This window comes from Orbicella franksi, chromosome 10 (assembly GCF_964199315.1).
Source record: "Orbicella franksi chromosome 10, jaOrbFran1.1, whole genome shotgun sequence".
Taxonomy (NCBI): Eukaryota; Metazoa; Cnidaria; class Anthozoa; order Scleractinia; family Merulinidae; genus Orbicella; species Orbicella franksi.
In genome coordinates, this window is record NC_138154.1 from 18392069 (window position 1) to 18415190 (window position 23122).

Below are 23122 nucleotides of genomic sequence, written 5' to 3' on the forward strand. Positions count from 1 at the left end.
GAACTACTGTTTAAACAGGCAGGTTCTCCTTTGCAAACGAAACAGCTTCAAACCAGTATTTCATGGCCCTATATATTTCTTTTTTCTTTTTGTTATATTTACTCTTGTTTAATTTGTTAGATTAATGTAGTAGAGGTAGTGGTGGTATTGTATCTGTTAGTTGCATTATTTTCAGTTTGTCCTTATCAGTCATATTACTGCTGAGTAGAATAAATTTTTGTTAAAAAATGTTTGTCATTATTGTAAGTATTGTAAGCATTGTCGCTTGCCATTGTAATTCGTAATTAATGCTAGGGATGTAAGTAAGTTTAGTGTTGTAAAAGTGTAAATAAAGTGTAGTATTATAAAAAAAGGACGACGAGATTCAATCAGGAGGGGGGCATTGAAGTGGAGGGGCGCGTCTATAAAATCGATGTTTATTAGATAACAGGCATAGGGTAAAACTGGACTGGACCAATGAACCCCTAGACCATTGGATTGCTGGACTAATTTTTGGACCATTTTTGGACCATTTTCTAGACCTGTTTTTATCAAAACATAGCACTTAAGGAGGGCTGGGTAGATATTTTTTCATCTATGGGGGAAGAGGAGGGTGAAGTGGAGGGCCGGGGAGGGTGGAAGGGTATCGGGAGTTGAATATACCATTTGGACTGAATGAAATATACGCCATATGAACAGTCCACTTCAGGCGGCGTGAATTTTTTAATAATTACTTTTGTTTCGTCAATTTCTGTTTCTAGTTTATTTATGTATTTAATTATTCTTTTAACTCACTTTTAATTGCCTTTTTTATTTCTATTTTCTTTTTAATTTTTGTTGCCCTTTTCTCGTTTCTCGTTCATCGATTGTCTTGTCTCTCGCTCGGAAATAAAGGCGCATATGATTAAGTCTGGGCACACGTAAACGCAGGTAGTTTCGCCTAATTTAATTTTAATGTTTTAGCCCCACAAATAATTAGCAAAAGATCGGAGAATTTTATTTATTTTTAACTATTGATCTCATTCGTTGTTATCAAAATTATATTTTTTATAAGAATTACTTAATTCTTGTATTAATTTTTTATTAACTGTATTAATTATTTATCTATTAATTGTCGTTATTTTATGTATCTTATTAGTACACGACCCCACAAGCTTGTTAGCTTTGACGTCTTTTATCGTGTATATATAAAGGTTGTATGTAATTTAGCGCACTGAATTTTTATATATCTCTACGGTCCCATTTCTTGGATATTTTCAGTTTTGCTCTCGTTTGAAAAAAGGACTTTGTAAGGGATGTCCATGTACCTCAAGAACCTAAAGCATAAGGAATATTTCGACTTTTGTACTGTTGATGAGTGATCTCGCCTAATTTCGAAATACTAGCCAGGCACGTATAACGTTTTGCGTAAATAGGAAGTGTCAATTAGAACTGGGAATTTCTAACCTTAGTGCCATTTTAGGTCGGAAGTGTACAGCAAGGTTGAAAGCGAACCAAAAGACGAGGTCACCACCATTGAGCGAGAATTTAAATTTAGAAAAAGAATGGCCCTTTCCGTTTTTGGGGAGTTTGATAACGGTACCGTTATATTTAACGTCAGCAGTAAATAATTTAGGATTAAAGTTTTTTTTTTTTGTAAAATGTGTGATTAAATAAAGTTGTATATCGTTATGTGTTTTTCTTGCTTTATCAATATGCAGATTAAGAAAATTTACATCCGTGTTTGAAATTATTTCAAACACGGCCGTGGTTTTCAACTCGTTTTTCATTGGGTTTCTAAACCCATCCACCTGACCAGAATAAGATGCACTGGTTGGGTAAGAGCTGCATGGATAATTAATGAATATGAAAATCCCCTTTCCATTTTTATCAGATGTTTTCAGCTGGTTTATCCGCATTTATGCTAACAAAAACTGTAAAGCTTGACGTAAACATACACCTAGCTGCTGCTACACGCTTCGTCGACAAAAGACATCTTCTAGATCAGCCAAGGTTAGTCAAATATTGGGATTAAACGATGGTATAGGGCCTACTCTGGGACTTAAAGTCGCCGTAACTTTAGGCGACTTTGGGCGATTTAAGGCGACTTTAGGCGACTTAAGCAAAATTGGCAGAAAAACATTGCGACTTCAGGCGATGTGAGGCGATTTTAGGCGACTTAAGACGACTTAAGGCGATTTTAGGCGACTTAAGGCGACTTTAGGTGAGTTAAGGCGACCTTTAAAGGCGACTTAAGGCGACTTTAGGTGACTTAAGGCGACTTAAGGCGACTTTAGATCCCTGGTATAAATTGTAGTAATCAACCGTTTTACTATCGTAGGTCTTGGAAATTAGGGTTTTACTTCCTTCGCTATGTCAAAAAGTAAAAATCGATAAAGCGGGTGTCTCAGTTTTTTTAAGCCTGTGTTACGGCTCCCTTCTTATTTTTCTTTCGGGGTGTTTGTGCGATTAATTGGCTCGCATCTAATTAAAGTACAGCTGAAAAGCTTATAACGTCCGGTCCTTTCGCGCTACGGCGTTTTAGTTTCAAACTCAGTATAAATTTGTTTTCAAATGATTTAATTTGACAAGAGTACAAACACGGAATATTTGAGAGGTAGTCAGTTGACATAACGGTCTACTTAAACAGAAATACGGTTAGCATTTAATTGCACCAAGAAAAACGTTGTCAACGTTTTGAACACTATTTTCAGATGGAAAAGGAAATTCTTTTCGTGATTTCAAAGTATTTGCATAAGTTTCCTAAGTTAATCGTGCTATTGTATATCTTATTTGCCGATCTAGGTCTGGTGACCATTTTTTCTGAAGACACTTCGACAAAAGTAATCTATAGTGAATGGAAATTCAAACTTTTTAAGGAAAACGACCACTTTTTTAAGTTTAAAAGACATGTTTCGACAGAACTTCTGTCATCTTCAGTTGAATGAATGATTACAAAGCAAGTTGAATAATAAGTAGGCAGAAATGCTAATTAAGACAAATAGTAACAACAGAACGTGAAAAGGTGTAAATTAAAAGGATAATTTTAGATTTACATGGTGTAATTGCTGATTGAGGCAAGGTAGTTCTTTTTGAATATGGATAGCCTCCTTTATCTTGAGTTGAAAGCTGGTAGTGGCGTGATCTAAAATATGAAAGCAGTCTATTGAACACAATGAGCGACAACGTTCAGAATTCTGAAGATGTTTGAAGATGTGAGAGGCCCTATCAACGGCTAAGTGCTCACGTACGCGTATGGAAAAATGTCGGGAGGTTTCGCCGACATAACAGGCATTACAGCCCGCACATGTAAACTTATAAACCACACGTGAACGAAGCCCGCCGGGGATAGGGCCTTTCACACCAAAAAGGTTACCTATCTTAAAGGAAGAAAAAACTAATTTGATGTCTAAATCATTACAATAGCGCTTGATTAAGTGTCGAATCTTCTTCTGAGTGATGACAGAAAAATGGCATATGTACGGCAGCTTAAAGTAAAAGGTGGGCGAGGTGGTAAGGGGGTAGCCCCGGGGACAATGATTGCTATGGGTCCCAGTGATGTAACGATGTAAATTATCCTTTTAATTTACACCTTTTCACGTTCTGTTGTTACTATTTGTCTTAATTAGCATTTCTGCCTACTTATTATTCAACTTGCTTTGTAATCATTCATTCAACTGAAGATGACAGAAGTTCTGTCGAAACATGTCTTTTAAACTTAAAAAAGTGGTCGTTTTCCTTAAAATCTTTACATGTCTGCTGCTATCTAAATTCAAACTTACACTAAAAAGATATTAAGCAGCAACTTCGTATGTTCTATCTTTCTCGTGTCATCTGTTTCTAGAGGTATATACTTTGGGGAAAATGCATTCTCGTTTAAACATTATAAATAATTAAACGAGAAAAAAAAAAGGCAACAGAGGACTTTTTCCGTGCTTACATAGCCCCATCTAAACACTCGCGGAGTTGGGAGAATTCGAGACAGTTATGCCTCTCGGTTTTCCTCGGCTCTACATTATTCCAACCCTAAGCCCCCACCCCCTCGTGTTCAGACGAGACTGTGTAAACAAGGAAACGGTCCTCTATTGCTTAAGGTAAAGGTAAGGTAAAGGTAAAATCTTTATTTAGACACTGTATTTCCTTCAGGACTCAACAATATTGAATTAAATTAGTCTAACTACCTAACTAATAAATCACTAATAACTACGATAAGAGAAATGATAAAAAACCTGCCTGAGAGGCCGTGTATGAAAGCAAAATAAAACTTATATAAGACGACCATCAAAATCATAATTCTTCAACTTAGATTTAAATTCATCAAGAGACGGTGACTGACGAATATCCAGGGGTAAATTATTCCACAATACAGCTCCGCTGTAGGACAGACTTCTATTACAATAATTAGTGCGGGGCTGTGGAATGGCAGGCGAACAGTCACAATCTCTTAAGTTATAGGTTAAGGTATCGGAACGAAGACAAAGTGCGTATTAAGATAGTCCGGAACCATATTATTTACAATCTTATACATCATTATTGATTTATCAATAAGGCGTTGACGGTCCAGTTTAACCCAGTTTACCATTCGCAACAATTCATCAGTACTACGATCGTAATTTCAAAAAGTTATGACACGTGCTGCACGATTTTATGATTTTTGTAACTTTTGAGAAAGACTCTTCGAACAGGATCCCTACACCGAGCTGCAGTAATTGAGATGAGGTTGGACTAATGAATTGTAGATGGAAAGTAGAGTCTTATATGGGACCGAATACCTAATACGTTCAATGGCCCTAATACCAGAAGCAATCTTTTTAGAAAGCTCGTTGATATGACACTCCCAAATAAGATTTTCATCAATGTGTGCATCTAAGGATTTTACAGTCGAGACTTGCTTTATCGGAAACTGGCAGGAGCCATAATCGGGGACGGAGACCGTAAGTCTTGGGATCCGCGCGCACCTATAATATGGGACAATTTTTTTATTTTTAGAACAAATTGCGCCATCCTGACGTCATATATCCGCTCGGATCCACGCACATGTCGGGGGCTCTCGCGTGGATGTTGTCACGTTGCGTGATCAAATGGTGAGGGCTGAGAGACCTTGCGAGATTATCTTGCGTATTTTTCACAGCGATGGCAGGGAATAAGGCAGGGAATACGAACCAGGGCGCTTATATGTAGTTTTATGCTCTGAGCTAATGGAAAAGGTGGGTTTTTCAGGGTCGAAAAAAGACTTCAATCTCGCGGTGGGAATGAATAGTAAGATCTGCTCGCGCTAGTTGTAAGCTTTTTGCGTTTGTTCTGACTTAAGAATATAGCAAGAAAACTCTCTGCTCTGGTATCGAATTAATTTGTGAGTTTCTCAGACAATGGTTAATCATAACCAAAACCTGTTTTGACGGTTTCTTATTGTTTCTGCTTGTTTGTTGAGCTTGCAAAAGTTTTTGAAAGGAAAGTGTGACGCGTACAATTACCTAATTTGCATAGTGCAGCTCGTCCACTTTTAAGTCCGAGTCGGTGTTTTCAATTGTCAACAAATCTTGACAAAGATTCCTTTCGTTATCTTTTGTGCTGAGATGCTGCAACAAATTTCACGAACGCAAAAGAGGCTACTAACATCATGTGTGTTTCTTCAACATAAGCATGGTGAAGTTTTACACTGCGAAAATGAAAATAGACAAGGAGTTTTGATAACTCGATCAACAAAATCGAAATCGTTATTCGACGTTGATTAAAGAAAGCGTCATCGTAACTTTGCTGATTATTTCTGCTTTATTCACATATTTTCCGCTTAGCATTTAACATGTTCTCAAACATTTATCAGTCTTAAACATATTTAAAAACTGTAGGGTTATTGTTTGAGTTCGATGTACGCTTTCACACGAAAGTGCGGCGGAAGTACAATTTGTCATGTTTACTGACTGTACAAAACACGCATCGGCGGACGCTCTCATTCATCGACAACAGAGAATTTACTGGATTTTTACACGAATAAAACTGAGCAGTATCTACGGACGTAAAGTTATTGGGCCTTGATGAAATATCAAGCGTTGCTTACAATTCAGGCGAAACTCAAACTAGCATGATTATTTTGTTTTACTTTTCGGTAGCGATAGCCTGGCAAATTCCCCGCAAGCGTGTGGTAAGAGGAGCTAGGAAACTATGTAGTCCTGAAGCTCTGCGATATCTAAATATATCGAGCTAGTTTTTTGCTGTGTAATGGAAAAGCTGTTAATCTCCAACATATGTGAAATGTAAAGTGAAGTAATGTACAGCTCATGTTAAAGAAGCATCCGTCGGAACACAATTTGGTCAGCGATATATATAAAGCTTAAAGCGGAACATACCTAAATTCGACGCTGTCTTACTTCACTCAAACTGTAGCAGCTTACGACGAAAATACTTAATTAAGCAAAATTCCAACAGGCGTACACGCGTTGAGCTGTGAGCCAAAAACATGAAAAATTTCGGGAATTTTGGACGCCATTTCCCCGGCGCGACATCCGCAGAAATCCTCGCAACATGTACGCGCGTGTAGCGCAGGCGATGGCGCAATTTGTTCTAAAAATAGAATTATTGTCCCATATCATGGGGACAACCCCAATACTAGAAATGGCGCACGCTTACGGTCTCCGTCCCCCATTATGGCTCCTGAAACTGGTTAATTGTGGCAGTGGGATTCGCTGTAGAATTTAATAACCTTTGCTTAGAACCAATCAGTAGGAATTCTGTCTTTGTCATATTTAAAGTTAGTTTGTTGGCTGCAAGCCACACACGAGCTCTCTCCAAATCAAGATTAATATAATTATTCATTTCATCAACATCACTACCAGCAAAAGTAATACTAGTATCATCGGCGTACATCCTTGGTTGGGAATGCCGGAGACAATTAGGCAGATCATTTATATATAACAGAAACAGAAGGGGCCCAAGAATTGTTCCCTGTGGAACACCACAGCGAATGAACATTTTAGACCATTTATTCCCGTTTACTAAACACGTTTGGGTTCGGTTCTTTAAATAAGAGCGCAACCATTGGTTTGTGGAATCCTGAATACCATAAGCTTGTAATTTCGAAAGAAGAATAGTATGGTTCACAGTATCGAAGGCCCTCTTAAGATATAAAAAATACAACGGTATTAATAAAGCCACGATCGCTGTTTAAAGACCAGTTATCAGTCGCTTTAATCAAAACAGTAACTGTAGAATGAAGCGAGCGAAAACCAGATTGGTGTCTACTGAGAAGATCGTTGTCGTTTAGAAATAATACAACTGATCATAAATAATCCGCTCGAAAACCTTGGCCTACTTCCAACTTTCTTAAAAAATGCGTCATTCTTGCACTGCTCCATTCGTCGGGAAAAATATCACTGTCAATCGATTGACTGAATATCAGAGCGACTGACCAAGAGAATAAATCTGGACATTCTCTTAGCAGTCTGGCTGACACAGAATCAAGACCTGTTGCCTTTCTCTTGCATAATTTATTTAGGTGGGACAAAACGTGCAATTGAGTTACCAGTTACACGCTGGAAACTAAAACAACTGCTGGTTTGGTCAACATTTCTCTATGACTGTACCTATTATTTATCATTCCTGAGTTTTAACAAATCGAAATATTACGGCATTATTTAATTGCGTCTTTAAGACAATGTTCAAAGTTTCATCAAAAAACAAAAAAACGTAACAAGCTAGGTAGAGACAGGTTACTTTCGAGCGTCAAAAGAGGGTCTGGTGGGGGAGGGAGTGCAAACGTCAGTTGTCAGTTAACATTTTGTCTATTTGTCGGTTGTCAGTTGAAGTTTCGGCCATTTGTCAGTTGCTGTTCAGTGGCTGTTAATAATTCATTGAAGACCTAAAACTTCTCCAGCATCACTTTTTTAGACGAACGGAATTAAAATTCCATTCGTCTTAAAATTCCGAAAATTTCGAAACGGTGACAAAGGGTACGGAAATTTCTTGGGAAATTGTCGAAAATTTGAAAAGCGAACCATTCAACTGAAAATTCCGGGAATTTAAAATAACAGCAGGCATGTCGATTATCATGTATTAAACAGATAGTGGGAGGATCATATTGTAAATGATTAATATTAGCAGACTTAATAGAAACTTGAAGTAAAAGTATTTCAATGAATTTCAAACGAATATCGAGGGCAAAAACCTTTGGTCTGGTGTTAGTTAATCTGTCTACAAATGCCAGTTGTATGTTCAACTTTCGGGTATTTGTCGGTTGTTAGTTATTTTTTGCCATTTGCCAGTTGTCAGGCCCTCTCAAAATCGTGCAGGTTCCTTTTTGGCAGATGTTGAGTATTCTAATAATTGGTGAATTTTAATTAAAAGTCTTTCTTTAGTTTATTTTTTGCCATTTGTTATTTGTCAGTTAACCCAGTCCAGACCCTCTCAAAATCGTGCAGGTGCCTTTGTGGCAGATGTTGAGTATTCTAATTCGTGAATTAAGTCTTCCTTTAGTTTATTAGCGAGTGAGACAGCTTCAGTCAAACTAGAACGAACGAAGACTAACTCAGTATCAACTTGCCCTCTGACATTGATTATAAGGTACAGTAGACTATTTCACATATATCTCAGATAACTCTAACAAGGCTTGCCTCGAATTTCTCGTTATTTTTCCGACCGGAACATGTTCCCTAAGTATTTGTCCCGGCTTAGACGTCAACGCTTACTTTGGGCTATCTCAGTGTCACTTGGCACTCACTCGCATTTTTACTTCTTGACTCAGGCAGACTTTCAAAGTCAAAAAATAATCGGAGCACAATCACTGCAATTTTTAAAGTTCGCTGACGGAGAGGGACATTGGGCTTTGCGGTGTTGATCCTTTGTAATGCGATGATGCCGGCGGTGAATAAAATCCCAACTTGCGGTGTTGCGGTGATCTCAAACCCTTCGGTGTGCGGTGTTTGTGTTTATCACGCTACGGTGTTCGGTGAGATGAAATTATCTGCGGTGATGTGGTTTCTTGTTTGACCTTTTTCAGACCAAAATTTAGCATGTGCTTATTTTGTGGAAAATTGTTGGGATATAAAAGCACTATGACTTTAGTTAGTAGTAGTACTGGATTTAATCTTAGTTCTAGGTTAATTAAACCTTAATTGTAGTCTTAAGTTTTTAGCTTTTATTACCTCTGTATTTTAAACATTTAATGTATATTTTAGGCTTTTATTTTTTAGAGGACCCTCCTAAAAACAGTCTCTAGGTGATTGGAGGCCTCCTCTTTAAATATTAATTTAATTTATTATATATTTATAAGAGGAAACGTTTCAATCATGGGGCTAAAAATATATGCTGCGGTGACGGTATATCGTGAACTTTTCTTGCGGTAATGCAGTGTTCGTTGATTTGTTTTTCTATTTTGTTTTGTCTTGTTGTTTTTTGTTTTGTTTTTTGTTTTTTGTTTTTTGTTTTTTTTGGCGGTATTCCGGTGTTCAGAGCATGAGTTTCGAGCATACAATTAATTAACAGTTAGATTATACGCTCGGGATTTCTATGAGGTGACAGTAGAATTCTAAATAAATTTCTTTTAAATTAGCGATTTCCAATTGCTTCTCTATAAATTAAGTAGTATTTAACTTCACGCTCAGCAAAATCGCGCGCGGATTGACTTGTTGTTGGAAAACTTGCAGCTGTTTTGCCTGCGCTAACAGTTAATTTTTAAAATATTAAGGTTTTTTTAATCTGAGTTGCATGATGATCAATGTCCTTTTTGGGGGTTGAATTATCCAGTGATATTTCTTAATCCTCAAAACATCGGAGAAACGAGAAAGCATTGCCACGACAATGTGAAGAAGTCCAGCCACAGCGCGCTGATTAACAATTAGACCACGAACCCGAGTTTTCAATAAGTGCATAGTCATCGAGACGTAGCCGAGTTGACTTTCGCTCATAGAAAACGATGGTGAGTGGTCTAATTGTTTTAGTAGACACCATAAAGGATTGAGGACGTACGCGCGAAAATTTCCAGTCGACAGAGTTTTCAAAAAATTTTTATGAGTTACTTGTGTCAGAAATGCAAAACTTGGGCGCCACCGACTTCGTTTAAGAGGTAAAGCGTGTGGAAAACTACCCTGATTTTGAAAAATATGCGCACGTAATTCAGCGTGGTCTGCAGGGGTTTATAATTAAAATTATCGAAGCTGAATCAACGGAGGCAAACGATCTTAGTCATATTTTCTAGAAGTGGGTCTGTTGCGTAAATAGTTCCTAATGTTGCCAACGTTACCTTTTCACAAAACTTAACCCTTCAAGAGGCATTTAAAATTGTCGCACGGGTACACGAAGAGCTAAAAAGAACGGGATTCGATAGTGCATTCTGTAAAAAATTCAGACTTCTAATCGATAGATTTTCTTTATTTTTTTCGCTAAACGTAGAAAATCGGTAGAGAAAATGATCTACCAAAAGAAAAATAGGGGTCACCGAACGTCCACGATCATTAAATTCAGGCAAAGCTATAGCAATGGCCATCTGCCCTATCATTATTCATTTTAGGACTTAGCGAGCGCTCAATGCTTGACCTGACGTTTGAATTTGAGTGCGCAAGATGCGCATAAACAATTAGCGCGAACGTCCTTAAAGCACAAAACCTACAATTTTGAGTTTTTTTTTTGTTTTTTTTTGTTTTTTTTGAGCCTTTGAAAAAGAATAGTTTCCAGTTTCGATCAAGAGCAGCGTGCGCTCGATCGCTAATGAATCATTAACATTCATTTGTTCTTTATTTTGAAAAACAAATACATTCCATGTTGCCATGCGTCTGTTTATTAATAAAACAGTTTTCTGGGTTTTTTTTTCTGAGACTTGTAGAACTCGGTGCGATTTTTCAGGCTTAGAACTGTACTGTTTTGAATGGCTGCGCTATTTTTTTTTTAATGTAACTCTCCACTGTGCCTTTCATTATGTTTAAGTCATAAATTAAGCCTGCACTGTCCTGTTGCATATCAACAAACTTGACCCACTTTTTACCATCAATTCATCTATGTTAAAAACTAAGCCGGTGACCCCACATTTTTTTTATAAAAATCTTTTTATAACACACATAGAAGAAAAAACAGGTAAAGTTATAAAAAATTTATAGGGAGTGGATTTTTCTTAAATTAAGAAAAATGGAAATGTCCAAGTTGGAGAAATTCCACTCCACAGTTTCTTTGTTTTGTTTTTTTTTTACAATTTTGCACTTGCTTTCCGCTTTTGCTGTTGAATATTTTTATGCATTAAAAAAGTAGGATCAGCGGATCTTCTTTTGAGATATTAACTTCGTGGATAGGGTATTCTAGCGCGCGTTTTAAGCGCTAATTAAAATCTCGACTTTACAAGATCGCCCCTTGTGCACGTGAAGACGGTCCGCTGATCAGTAAAGCCCGCAATTCCACGCGAATAAACGCGATTTGTCCGCGAATAGTGTTTTCTTTTTCGCTGTTTTCGTTAGCAGCACAAGCGGTAAAAGGAGACAACTATGAATACCCGGAGGTGAGACTAGCCAAGTACAAAGAACGAAGAAAACCTAAAGAGTAGCTTTTTTCCTGCTGTTTTTTAGATTGTTAGCAGCCGTGATCGATCGCAACATCAACATCACAATTCTCGTTTACGTTCCAGCTCAGCGGTTTTAAAATCTGTAAGACATGTTTCGGATACTCAGTATCCATCTTCAGTTAAAGGGTGTTTACAAGTGAGTGACTTTATATCAAGTAGGTAACAAGTAGAGTATCCGAAAAATGTCTTCCAAATTTGAGCGGTGTGTTGTCTTTTTTAATTGTTTGATTTCATTCTTACTGCTACGAAAATTTGGAAAAAAGATATTACACTTTTATCGTTACATTTTACACACTACAAAAACGTAGCAGTTGAATTCATGCTTCTGAACTCGTATGTTTATTTTAGGTCTGATAACATGCTGCAGCATTACTTGAGTATCCTCGTCATCTTAAACACTGCAAAGCTTTACGAAGCGCTGGAACACTGCTCTGACTCAACATACTCAGTGTATGGTCATAGCTTGTCCAGTCACGTGAATTCAACAAGAATTTCCTCCAGTCTCTCTGACTGCGTCATGATGTGTGAAAATGAATTCCGCTGTAAAAGTTTGAATTTCCGTTTGAAAGATAAGTCATGTGACTTAAATGATGCAGACAGATATACTCACCCAGAGGATTATGGACCACAGGAAGGATCCGTGTATATGGACACAAGCGTAAAACACAAAAAGGTCGGAGCCTATATAGGTTTATTAATAATATCAATTAGTAGAATTCTACTAGTATACTAATGCAAATGCTGCAATCTGATTGGCTGAGCTACTCGTACACCATCAGCCATTAGAGTGCAGCAGCTGTCGGTAGTCTACGAAATGCGACGTTTTTATCGCTTTTCCGAAGTTTTGGAAGAATGTTTAGATGTAAATGGATAATTAAATACCTGAGAAGACTAAAAGAAGGACATGAAACGGATTCATGGGTTCAAAAACTTGAAATTATTGAAAAACTGGTGCGCGCGCGTAAACAACCGCAAATTTACCAAGGACAATTCAATACGTGCGATTTTGTTAAAGGGTAAAGTTCAATAATGCGTCGAAAAATACTTGGAAACCATTATTTCCGTTAATTTAAGTGAGAATTCTACTAAAACAATTAGATTATTTACTCTCGATTTCTACGAGGCGATAGTTGATTCAGCCTTCGGCCTCATCAACTATCACCTCATAGAAATTGAGAGTGAATAATCTAATTGTTAATTATAATAATAATAGGGACAATAGTAATAATAAAGGGTTACGCTATGCACCCTATGTGGTTAACGCTTCACATCAGAGCTCAAGATACGGTCTTCTTTCTTCAGAAGGGTGGTTTCAAGTCTTGCGCGGAGATACACCAGGAATTTCCTCAGACCGAAAGTGGTTATTACTGGGTAAATATTGGAAATAGAGAAGCCCAAGTTTATTGTGATATGAAGAATTATGGTGAGTACATGTTATCATATTAATTCCAGGTCGAAAGTGTAAGCTGTGTATAAACTTAATAGTAGGAAGATCTCACTTCTGAAAACATGTTAAGTCCAGTAGGCGTACAGACGACAAGCATAAACACAGCTTACTCGTCTGCACGACCTCCTGCTACGGTTACGCTGTTAGCGGTCTCTTAAACACCAATTTGCAAGGTAACAGTTAACAATGGATTTTCTTAATTGCTAGGTGGCGGCTGGACTTTGGCTGTGAGTATCAGCTCCAAGAATAACGATCATCTTCAAAGAAATGCCAACAGCTGTCTTAACTCAATACTGTGTGTGCCTTTTGCTGAGAATAACATTACAGGCCGGAAACTAAGCGACGAGGATATACATAAACTGGCACAAACTGAAGGTAGAGAAACATGGCTACACTGCATGTGAGAGAGACTGAAAAATATCTAGAACAGCAAAGTAACCAACAACTAAAGCTCCTCATCTTTAAGGGTAAAGGAGTAACATAAAAATTCGTATTCCCAAAGTCCTCTTTTTACTGAATTCAAGCTGTTTCGCAAACATCACTAAACGAGCAATTTCTGGAGGGCTCTAAAATACTGTTTTGACAGATTAGACTTAGCATCTCATATGCACTGTAAACCTCAAATATTTATATTTTCTAGGAATATTCAGAGTGGATGTATTGGTTACTCAAGTCATTGTGTTTTACCAGGTATGGAATGAAGTGCTTTTTTGTATTAAAATGAACTGTATTAAAACTGTGATCATGTAACAGATTCTTTCTTTATTGTGAATTTAAGATACCAAGTGGACCTGAACAGTTCGACTCTTCTTGTGCCGGACGAAAGTAAGTGCCTTGTTTGTTTGTTTGTTTTGTATCAGTATATATTGTACGGTTTAATATTAATTGCTGCTGGTAGATCGTTCTCGATTTTGCTATTGCTAGCCGTGCTTAAACCTTTTTCATAAGTTGTACTAAAAGGGAGACGAATATATGAAAAACGTCTACTTCAGTGGCAAACATGCAATAAAATAACTGCCTTGAAGGTTTAAGTGCTGGTGATATTTTCAGTTGTAAACAGAGACGAATAATAACCCGACGAAGATGCATTATGAACTAGGCTATGATGATATTGATCTCAATATCGTAATTTACTGCGCCACTCTGGAAATTCTAAAATCTCTGGGCGGGAGCTAAGTTACTGTAAGGTTAACTAAGGGCTCAGATCTAGAAACGCTTCTATTTGCGTCCCTGTTACAGAGAAATACTTTCCTCATTCATTCCAGTTGTCCACGCATCATCATTTCCCACTCTTATCCGTATGTGTGGGAGACTAACAACTGCACTACTACTGATGTGGGATATCGCATTTACAACGGATGTCATAGAGGTAAGCAGGGATTATCATGTAATGGTCAGTGTATACTCCTTTTAAATTTCTCTAAATTCAAGCCAAATAAAAACAGTACTGAAAAAGTAAAGGAATTAGTTAAGCAATAAAGATATAGACAGTGCTGTTGTGCAGTACCTATGGAAAAATCCAGACTTCGGTTTTTTTAGCCTCCGTAATTGTAAGTTGACAAAAAATTGATCGGCTCTAACAGAGGCTTAAGGACGTTCGCGCGAAAATTTTCCAACATTCTGAGACTTTTACCACTGTAAGATGATGAGTTAGCTATGTCAGAAATGTGAAAAAATGGGTGGTCACCCGACTTCGTTTTGGAGAGAACACCCTAAATCTGGAAAAAAAAAAAAAAAAAAAGGGCTTCGTTAGCGAATAAGGCCACAGTGTCTGTAAGCCCAAAAATATTGCAATTAGATCTTTGAAGTAAAATATTCTCAGCCTAATATTGTTTAAGTAGACCTATTAAATGAATTTAGTCAACTGGTGAGGTTCCTTATAGAGCAAGTTCGCATTTAGCGACCATAGTTTCACGCGCCTTGCAGCCGTAAGATTGCAGAATTCGATGTCCCGTGCACAGAAATCTTTAAATTTCTTTAAATTCCCACATTAATTTTTTGTTCATTATTGGACAATATGGAGATAATTGTAAATAAAATCTGTTTCTGGAAAGAAAAATAGGGGTCACCGAACGTCCAAGATCATTAAATCCTGTCAAAGGTGTAGCAAGGGCCATCTGCCCCATCATTGTTCATTTTATTACTTAGCTCGCGCGCTCATGCATGACGTGAGGTGTGAATTTGCGTGCGCCGTAAGGATGCGCAGAAACAATTAGTGCGAACGTCCTTAAGGCTCGAATATCCTCGCCTCTGGCGGGCGGTTTGGCTGTAATGAATACAGGTGCAGCCGACTCTTTCAGAGCCCTGGTCGTTTTACACGTGTTTTATTCTTTAGCCATGGCGCTTTGACAATAACACACCCTGTCATTGTGATTTTCGTTAGTAAGGTGTGTGAACACAAACCTGAAGGGAATTTAATGAACTTTTATGTTACCGCAGCATCCTTGTGACTTAATTAACTTCTGATTTCAGTTTTTGATGGACATGATGATGGGGAGTGTGGCTTTAGGTGGCATTCATCTGACCGCAGTAAGTAAATAACTTACCTACCTGGATTAGCGAAATGACAATGACTCATAACATGTATTGAAAAGAACATGTTTTAGTGCCAACACTACAGACATAACTTCGATTTAAAACACGAAAAACTGACTCCAAGATACCTATTTACTATAGAGAGATTCTGATATTTACGCGTGTGATGCCGGTTAAACGGGATGTGCAATCATCGGCGCCATTAAAACAAAAATGCTCTATAGATCTCATCCCTTTTAAGAAACGCTCTCTGGCTACTTTCCGCTCTACAGACAACGTCCAACAGATTCTTAATTTGTAAATCAAGCAAGGTATCATGATCGCGTCATTTACTTTAATGTAACTTGAGTATTTTGCTGTAAATTTTGACCTGTAAATTTGGCTCAGCGCAAAGAAAATGCTGACGTTATGAATTTTTGGCAAGGGATAAAGCAACAGCCACTGTAACTTCCAGCATCATAGAGTAAATCAATTCTCTTTTTTAAAAAAATTCTGAAAAAGAAACCTCTGGGAAAGGTGAGAAGAAGGGGTTGGTGGCATTTATCAGGCCCTTTGTACGCCCGCTGGTTAAAAGTGAGGCGGGAAATTTTCGTGAATATCACCGTCGCAATTCTTCAGTCATTTATTAACTCACAGCATTGTACATTAACTCACTGTCTTGAACTCTATCTCAACCAGTGACAAGACGAGCCCTGTATGGTTATCCTTGTCCCGAAAGACCTGATAATAGTCGTGGAATATATCATAACAGTGATGGGATGCTGTATGTCAAGTAAATGAACAAGCGTTTGGAAGAGATGTGTTTTGCAAGTCTACCAGAGTTTTCTTACAAAATAGATAAACCCGGGGAGCACGAGTGCCTGAAGATTAAATAACACGTAATCATGATTTCGATATCAGTCTAACAAGAGATAATAATTAATAATTAGATTATGAGCTCGAGATTTCTATGAGGTGATAGTTGATGAGGCCGAAGGCCGATTCAACTATCGCTTCATAGAAAACGAGAGCGAATAATCTAATTGTTTTAGTAGAATTTTAGCTGAAATTTCCTTCAAATAGCGATTCCAATTATTTCTTGTCTTAGTATTCACGCTTGTCTTAGTATTCACACTTTAGAGAATTCGCGCGGACTCAATGAGTTGTCAATTTGGCGTTGTGTACGTGTACGCGCTCTTATCAGTTTCTTTCAAAAATTTTGAGCTTTTTTAATTCAAGAAACTGTTAACTCCTTCCTTTTCGTCTTCTCGGGAATTTGATTATCCATTTATTTCTAAATGTTTTTTCAAAACTTCGCAGAAACGAGAAAACGTTGCAATTTTGTCGAGCACACCAAGCCACTGCACACTAATGGCCGATAGTGTGCAATGGCTCAGCCAATCAGATTACAGCATTTGCATTAGTATACTAGTAGAATTCTACTAACTTAATAGATTAGAGACTACTCAGATTTTCCCAAATCAGTGATTTTCTTCTAGTTATACAATCACCAGCTTTAGACACGAAAGAAGAAAGTAAGAAGAAGAATTACGAAGGAAAGGTTGTTCATAAGGTAGAGGATATCTTAAATAACTGGAGAAACAAGAGATTAACCTCAATTGGTAAAATTGCAGTTATTGAGGCACAACTTGTTTTCGTTCTTTTGTCAACAACGTCGTGCTCCAAATAGCTGAAGAAACAAATGATATTCTTTTTAGAGGGGTTAAGTTTCTAAAGAAAATGTGGTGCTGCGTCGGTGGGAAGTATAGCAAGATAATTTGGTTTTATCAACTGGGTTGATACTGTTAATTGCTCAACGTAAAGAGATTCGATTACGGTAGCCAATTTACATTATCAACCCAGTTGATAAAACCGAATCATCTTGATATTCTTTTTAAATTCCTTTGGAATAACAGGGGCGACAAAATGAAGTGGACTAAAATAACAAAACTATAGAGTTTATATTCGCGGGCATAAATATGTTTTGGGCCCGACTCAGACTCATTTTAGCTCGAGCCGCTAGGTGAGGATTAATATTAAAAATTAATGAGCTCTGAGAAGGGCCCAAAACGTATTTATGTCCAAGAACATAATCTCTATTACTATTATTATCACTTTTGGAGGGCATTGGGAAAATATCAACTGAAAAAAATGACAACAAAACAATCTGAACAATCACGCGAGCGTTTACAAGTTGAATAGCATTTATTTTCCCTCAATGAAAATACACAATACATCATGGGAAGATGGCTAAAAATTACAAAATCTTGCCATTTGAGTTTTCAAAAATTGTAGACGACATTAAAGGGAAGTTTGATAAAGCTTATTTGTAAGAGCAAGTGTGAGGTTTATTTCAGCGGGCTAAAATACATTTTAGCCCGCCAAATTCTCCATTTTAGCCCGGAAAATGCGCCGCAATGCCCGACAAAGTAATAATAATAGCAAATTACCAAGACGCAGGCCAAAAGATTCTAGCTAGACATTAGAATAGAATTTAATTAAGGCCTGAAAATTTCATGGGTACTTAAATATATTTCAAAGGACTATAAATCTAAATGGCAAGACTATATTTTATAATCACTGGGCTGATGCAGTGGTGATGAAAATTAACGATCTGATGACAAGTGATTCAAGATTTAAAACTTACAGTTGTTTCAAATGTAAGTTTTGCTCTCCAGTTTCGTTCTACGAACTTTTGTGGAGTAATTTCAGCTGTCAGGAGTGCTATGAGATTTTTTTTGAATTGACATCACCACGGAGTCAAATCTCTGCTGCTGTTCTCAAACAGCACAAGAATCGTTTCTTCATCTTTTCTGGGAATGCTCGATCACACAAGCCTTTTGGAATAGGTTTCATCTATTTTTCGCTTCGGGCAATTTAATACCAGCCTCACAAGTTTTAACTTCATGTCAATGTTTAGGTCTCAAAGGAGAGAAAAGCGCCTTTTTACTCAATCATTGTTAACTTCTTGGTAGATATTACATTTACTCCTGTAAGTACAAAATGTTCGACCATCCTCCATAGAATACGTCAATCAGGTTAGATGCAATTTAAAAATAGAAAAGCACATACAAAACGCATTCCGACAGAAGAGGCACAAAATACTCAAGTCTTTATAACTCGTTGATCTCTCCTTTGAACTACTGTTTAAACAGGCAAGTTTACTTGAATGACATTTAGGTTCTCCTTTGCAAACGAAACAGCTTCAAACCAGTATTTCATGGCTCTATATATTTCTCTTTTTGTTGTTGTTGTATTTACTCTTGTTTGTTAGAGTAATATAGTAGAGGTAGTGATAGTATTGCATCTGTTAGTTGTATAATTTTTAGTTTGTCCTTATTAGTCATATCCGTCGTTGTTAACTAGAGTAAATTCTTGTTAAAAAATGTTTGTTTTTATTGTTAGTATTGTAAGCATTGTTGCTTGCCATTGTAATTCGTAATTAATGCTAGGGATGTAAGTAAGTTTAGTGTTGTAAAAGTGTAAATAAAGTTTAGTATTATAAAAAGAAAAAAAGGAGGACGAGGTTCAATCAGGAGGGGGGCATTGAAGTGGAGGGGCGCGCGTTTGTAAAATCGATGTTTATTAGATAACAGGCATAGGGTAAAATTGGACTGGACCAATGAACCCCTAGACCATTGGACTGCTGGACTAATTTTTGGACCATTTTTTGGATCATTTTCTAGACCTGTTTTTATCAAAACTTAACACTTAGGGAGGGGTGGGTAGGTATTTTTTCATCTATGGGGGAAGAGGAGGGTGAAGTGGAGGGCCGGGGAGGGTGGTAGGGTAATACGAAAATGGCCCCGAAACATTGACAAGAATGGTATGTAATGGCAATTTGAACCAACAGTCAGCAAATGCCAGGAGAAATATAGATACAGATATCTGTATTTTAAAAATAATGGACAGAACAAGTTAAGGTGGTATGATACCTTAAAAAAAGCAAAACGTTCAAAATTTTACCTAAATGTTTTTATTGCTTGAAAGGTGCAAGTTTCACTTTCTATTAACGCCACAGTTTAATCAGTTTCATGAAGATGTGATTTTTGTCCAGAATTTACTCATATTTGAGACCAGGTCTTTGGTTGCTAGGGGCAACGGGTTTGTTTTCATCTTGTTTACAGTGAAGAAACAATCCCGCAATGGTTGTTGGTTTTGTTTTTGTTGCATGACAAGGGACCTTCTTTTAGCCCATACATGACAACGATTGCCCTTTGGTGGTTGATGAGCCTGCGAAACAAGATATGACGTTAACAACCATGTCTAGATCTCCTAAGCATCGTGCAACAAGATGTCCTAAACGGAAGTTTTCGGGAAATCAATTCACGAAGCCTTCGAGAGAAAATGCCAAGAGTGAGACGAAAGAAGGGAACGAAGAAGCACGTCGTTCGAATACCCTTGGTCAACATAGTAAGAAGTCCGTGTCTTCAAAGTGGAGGCAACAATAACGGGCTTCAGGTTTGTCGGCATGGAGCTACTCAGCACGGTATTTTCTGACATGAGGTGTGCTGATTGTGGAAAATTCAACAGTGCTTTCGGAAAAACACTTAGAAAGGAAGGGTTGTACTACGAGTTTTCGAGTCTTTAGCGAGAATTGTCCAGAAAAAGCAGAACCTATCGATGATGTTTCTTTGTACCGTTTTTCTTGGCACTGAAATGAACTTGAACAGTGTTATAAGGAAGAGCCAGTGTGCCTCTTGTTTTCCCTTCCTCTCAACATTTCGTAAGAAATGCCCAAACACAACAAACACTTAGGATTTCTCCTATATATACTAGGACTGAGGAAAGGAAACAGTGCTTATGGGTTTGACTGGAATACTCCATTACATGGTTTATTGGAATATTTTCACCATTTTAGTAGTCTCCTACATGGCTTCTGGCGCCATCTTGTTTGCGGGGGAGGGGAAGGGGGGGCGTCAAACTGGGTAAAAACTATAGTCACTATGTGAAGAGTTGGCTGTTTGATGCCCAATAATAGTGTGTGTGAAGCCTTGGAGCAGAATGGCTCATAGCTGCCGGAGCTTATCCCGGTTTCTGTAGCGTGAAGCCGCTAGGAGTATTTCTACTCCCCCTGGATGGGATGTTAGTCCATCGCAGGTCACTCCCCCGATTCGCCGGTACCCATTTATACTCCTGGGTAGGGAGAGGCACTGTGAGAGTTAATTGTCTTGCCCAAGAACACAACACAGTGTCCCCGGCCAGAGCTCGAACCCGAACCGCTTGCTTCGGGAACAAATGCACTAACCATGAGGCCACCGCGCCTACCTGATGCCCAATAACAAGGTACTTTAAATTTGAGTATGATTACGAGCTGAGATCGCTTACGAGAACGACTTTGCAATTCTGGTTTGAAGGCTCTATATTATCGTCCTCTGAGCTACCCACTCTACTGAAACCAACATGAAGAACAAAGGCCCTGAAAACTAACATCACTGGTATAAAATTCGGAAATTGTACGCGTACTCAAATTCGTACTTGTAGTGTAATTTGAAGGTCTCCAATTTTAGCATAAACGTTCTGAAATTATTATTAGCTGGGTTAAGATATCCAGTAGAAGATGTTATCGATCAAATTTGATTTTAACCAGGAGCCATAATCGGGGACGGAGACCGTAAGTCTCGGGATTCGCGCGCACCTATGATATGGGACAATTTTTCCATTTTTAGAACAAATTGCGCCATCCTGACGTCATATATCCGCGCGGATTCACGCGTATGTTAGGGGCTCTCGCGTGGATGTTGTCACGTTGCGTGATCAAATGGTGAGAGTTAAGAGATTCTCTTGCGTATTTTTCACAGCGATGGCAGGGAATAAGGCAGGGAATACGAACCAGGGCGCTTATAAGTAGTTTTATGCTCTGAGCTAACGGAAAAGGTGGGTTTTTCAGGGTCGAAAACAAGACTTCAATCTCGCGCTGGGAATGAATAATAAGATCTGCTCACGCTAGTTGCTTAAGAATATAGCAAGAAAACTCTCTACTCTGGTATCGAGTTAATTTGTGAGTTTCTCGGACAATGTTTAATCATAACCAAAACCTGTTTTGATGGTTTCTTATTGTCTCCGCTTGTTTGGTGAGTTTGCAAAAGTTTTTGAAAGGAAAGTCTGACGCGTACAATTAGCTCATTTGCATAGTGCATGCAGCTCGTGCACTTTCAAGTCCGAGTCGGTGTTTTCAATTGTCAACAAATCTTGACAAAGATTTCTTTCGTTATCTTTTGTGCTGAGATGCGGCAACAAATTTCACGAACGCAAAAAAGGCTACTAACATCATGTGTGTTTCTTCAACATAAGCATAGTGAAGTTTTACACTGCGAAAATGAAAATAGACAAGGAGTTTTGATAACTCGATCATCAAAATCGAAATCGTTATTCCAAGTTGATTAAAGAAAACGTCATCGTAACTTTGCTGATTGTTCCTGCTTTATTCACATATTTTCAGCTTAGCTTTTAATATGTTCTCAAACATTTTTTCAGTCTTAAACATATTTAAAAACTATAGAGCTATTGTTTGAGTTCGATGTACGCTTTCACACGAAAGTGCGGCGCAAGTACAATTTGTCATGTTTACTGACTGTACAAAACACGCATCGGCGGGCGCTCTCATTCATCGACAACAGAGAATTTACTGGATTTTTATATGAATTAAACTGAGCAGTATCTACGGATGTAAAGTTATTAAGCCTTGATGAAACATCAAGCGTTGCTTACAATTCAAGCGAAACTCAAACTAGCAATTATTCTGTCTTACTTTTCGGTCGCGATAGACTGACAAATTCCTCGCAAGCGTGTGGCAAGAGGAGCTAGGAAACTATGAAGTCCTGAAGCTCTGCTATATCTAAATATATCCAGCTAGTTTTTTGCTGTGTAATGGAAAAGCTGTTAATCTTCAACATATGTGAAATTTAAAGTGGAGTAATGTACAGCTCATGTAAAAGAAGCATCAGTCGGAACACAACTTGGTCAGCGATACATGTAAGCTTAAAGCGGAACATACCTAAATGCGACACTGTCTTACTTCACTCAAACTGGAGCAGCTTACGACGAAAATACTTAAGCAAAATTCCAACAGACGTAAACGCGTTGAGTTGTGGGGCTAAAATATGAAACATTTGGGGAATTTCGGACGCCATTTCCCCCGCGCGATATCCGCAAAAATCCTCGCAGCATGCACGCGCGTGTGCCGCAGGTGATGGCGCAATTTGTTCTAAAAATAGAATTATTGTCCCATATCATGGGGACAACCCCAATGCTTAAAATGGCGCGCGCTTACTGTCTCCGTCCCCGATTATGGCTCCTGTTTTACCATAACTAGCAAAGCCGCGCTATCAAACTCAGCATACGTAAGCAGGCGTCATTATTCACTGAGGCACGCTTAGGTTTGCGAAATTTATTTCCATTGGCACTGTTCCAAAACAACTGATTTATGCTTTTAGTTGTGCATTTTCAAGGTGTTATGCACTTAGGAAGTTTGAAGAGCACTCAAGAAGGTAGAGTCGTCGCTTCTGGCTGCGCCTCAAGCAACTCTTACGATTCTTTTGTAATCTCCAGACTTCGCTCGTGCACGTTAACGTGTTAATGCACGCTAAAGCAAGAGTCAATTGTTAAAGGAAGGCATTTTTGCGCAACTTCATTCGAAGTCACCAACTCACTGCTCGAACTTT

The 23122-nt window shown here is 38.1% G+C and overlaps 1 protein-coding gene across 1 annotated transcript; it reads left to right on the forward strand.

Moving 5' to 3' along the window:
* Positions 1-1797: 1797 nt before the first annotated feature.
* On the forward strand, positions 1798-16255 carry LOC145501712 (uncharacterized). The gene is made up of 9 exons (XM_081481123.1): positions 1798-1971; positions 11846-12170; positions 12800-12920; positions 13152-13319; positions 13585-13634; positions 13723-13769; positions 14210-14313; positions 15417-15473; positions 16158-16255. Exons 1-9 carry the CDS (start codon positions 1853-1855, stop codon positions 16253-16255), a joined length of 1089 nt encoding a protein of 362 aa, XP_081337249.1. The 5' UTR covers positions 1798-1852.
* Positions 16256-23122: the final 6867 nt, after the last annotated feature.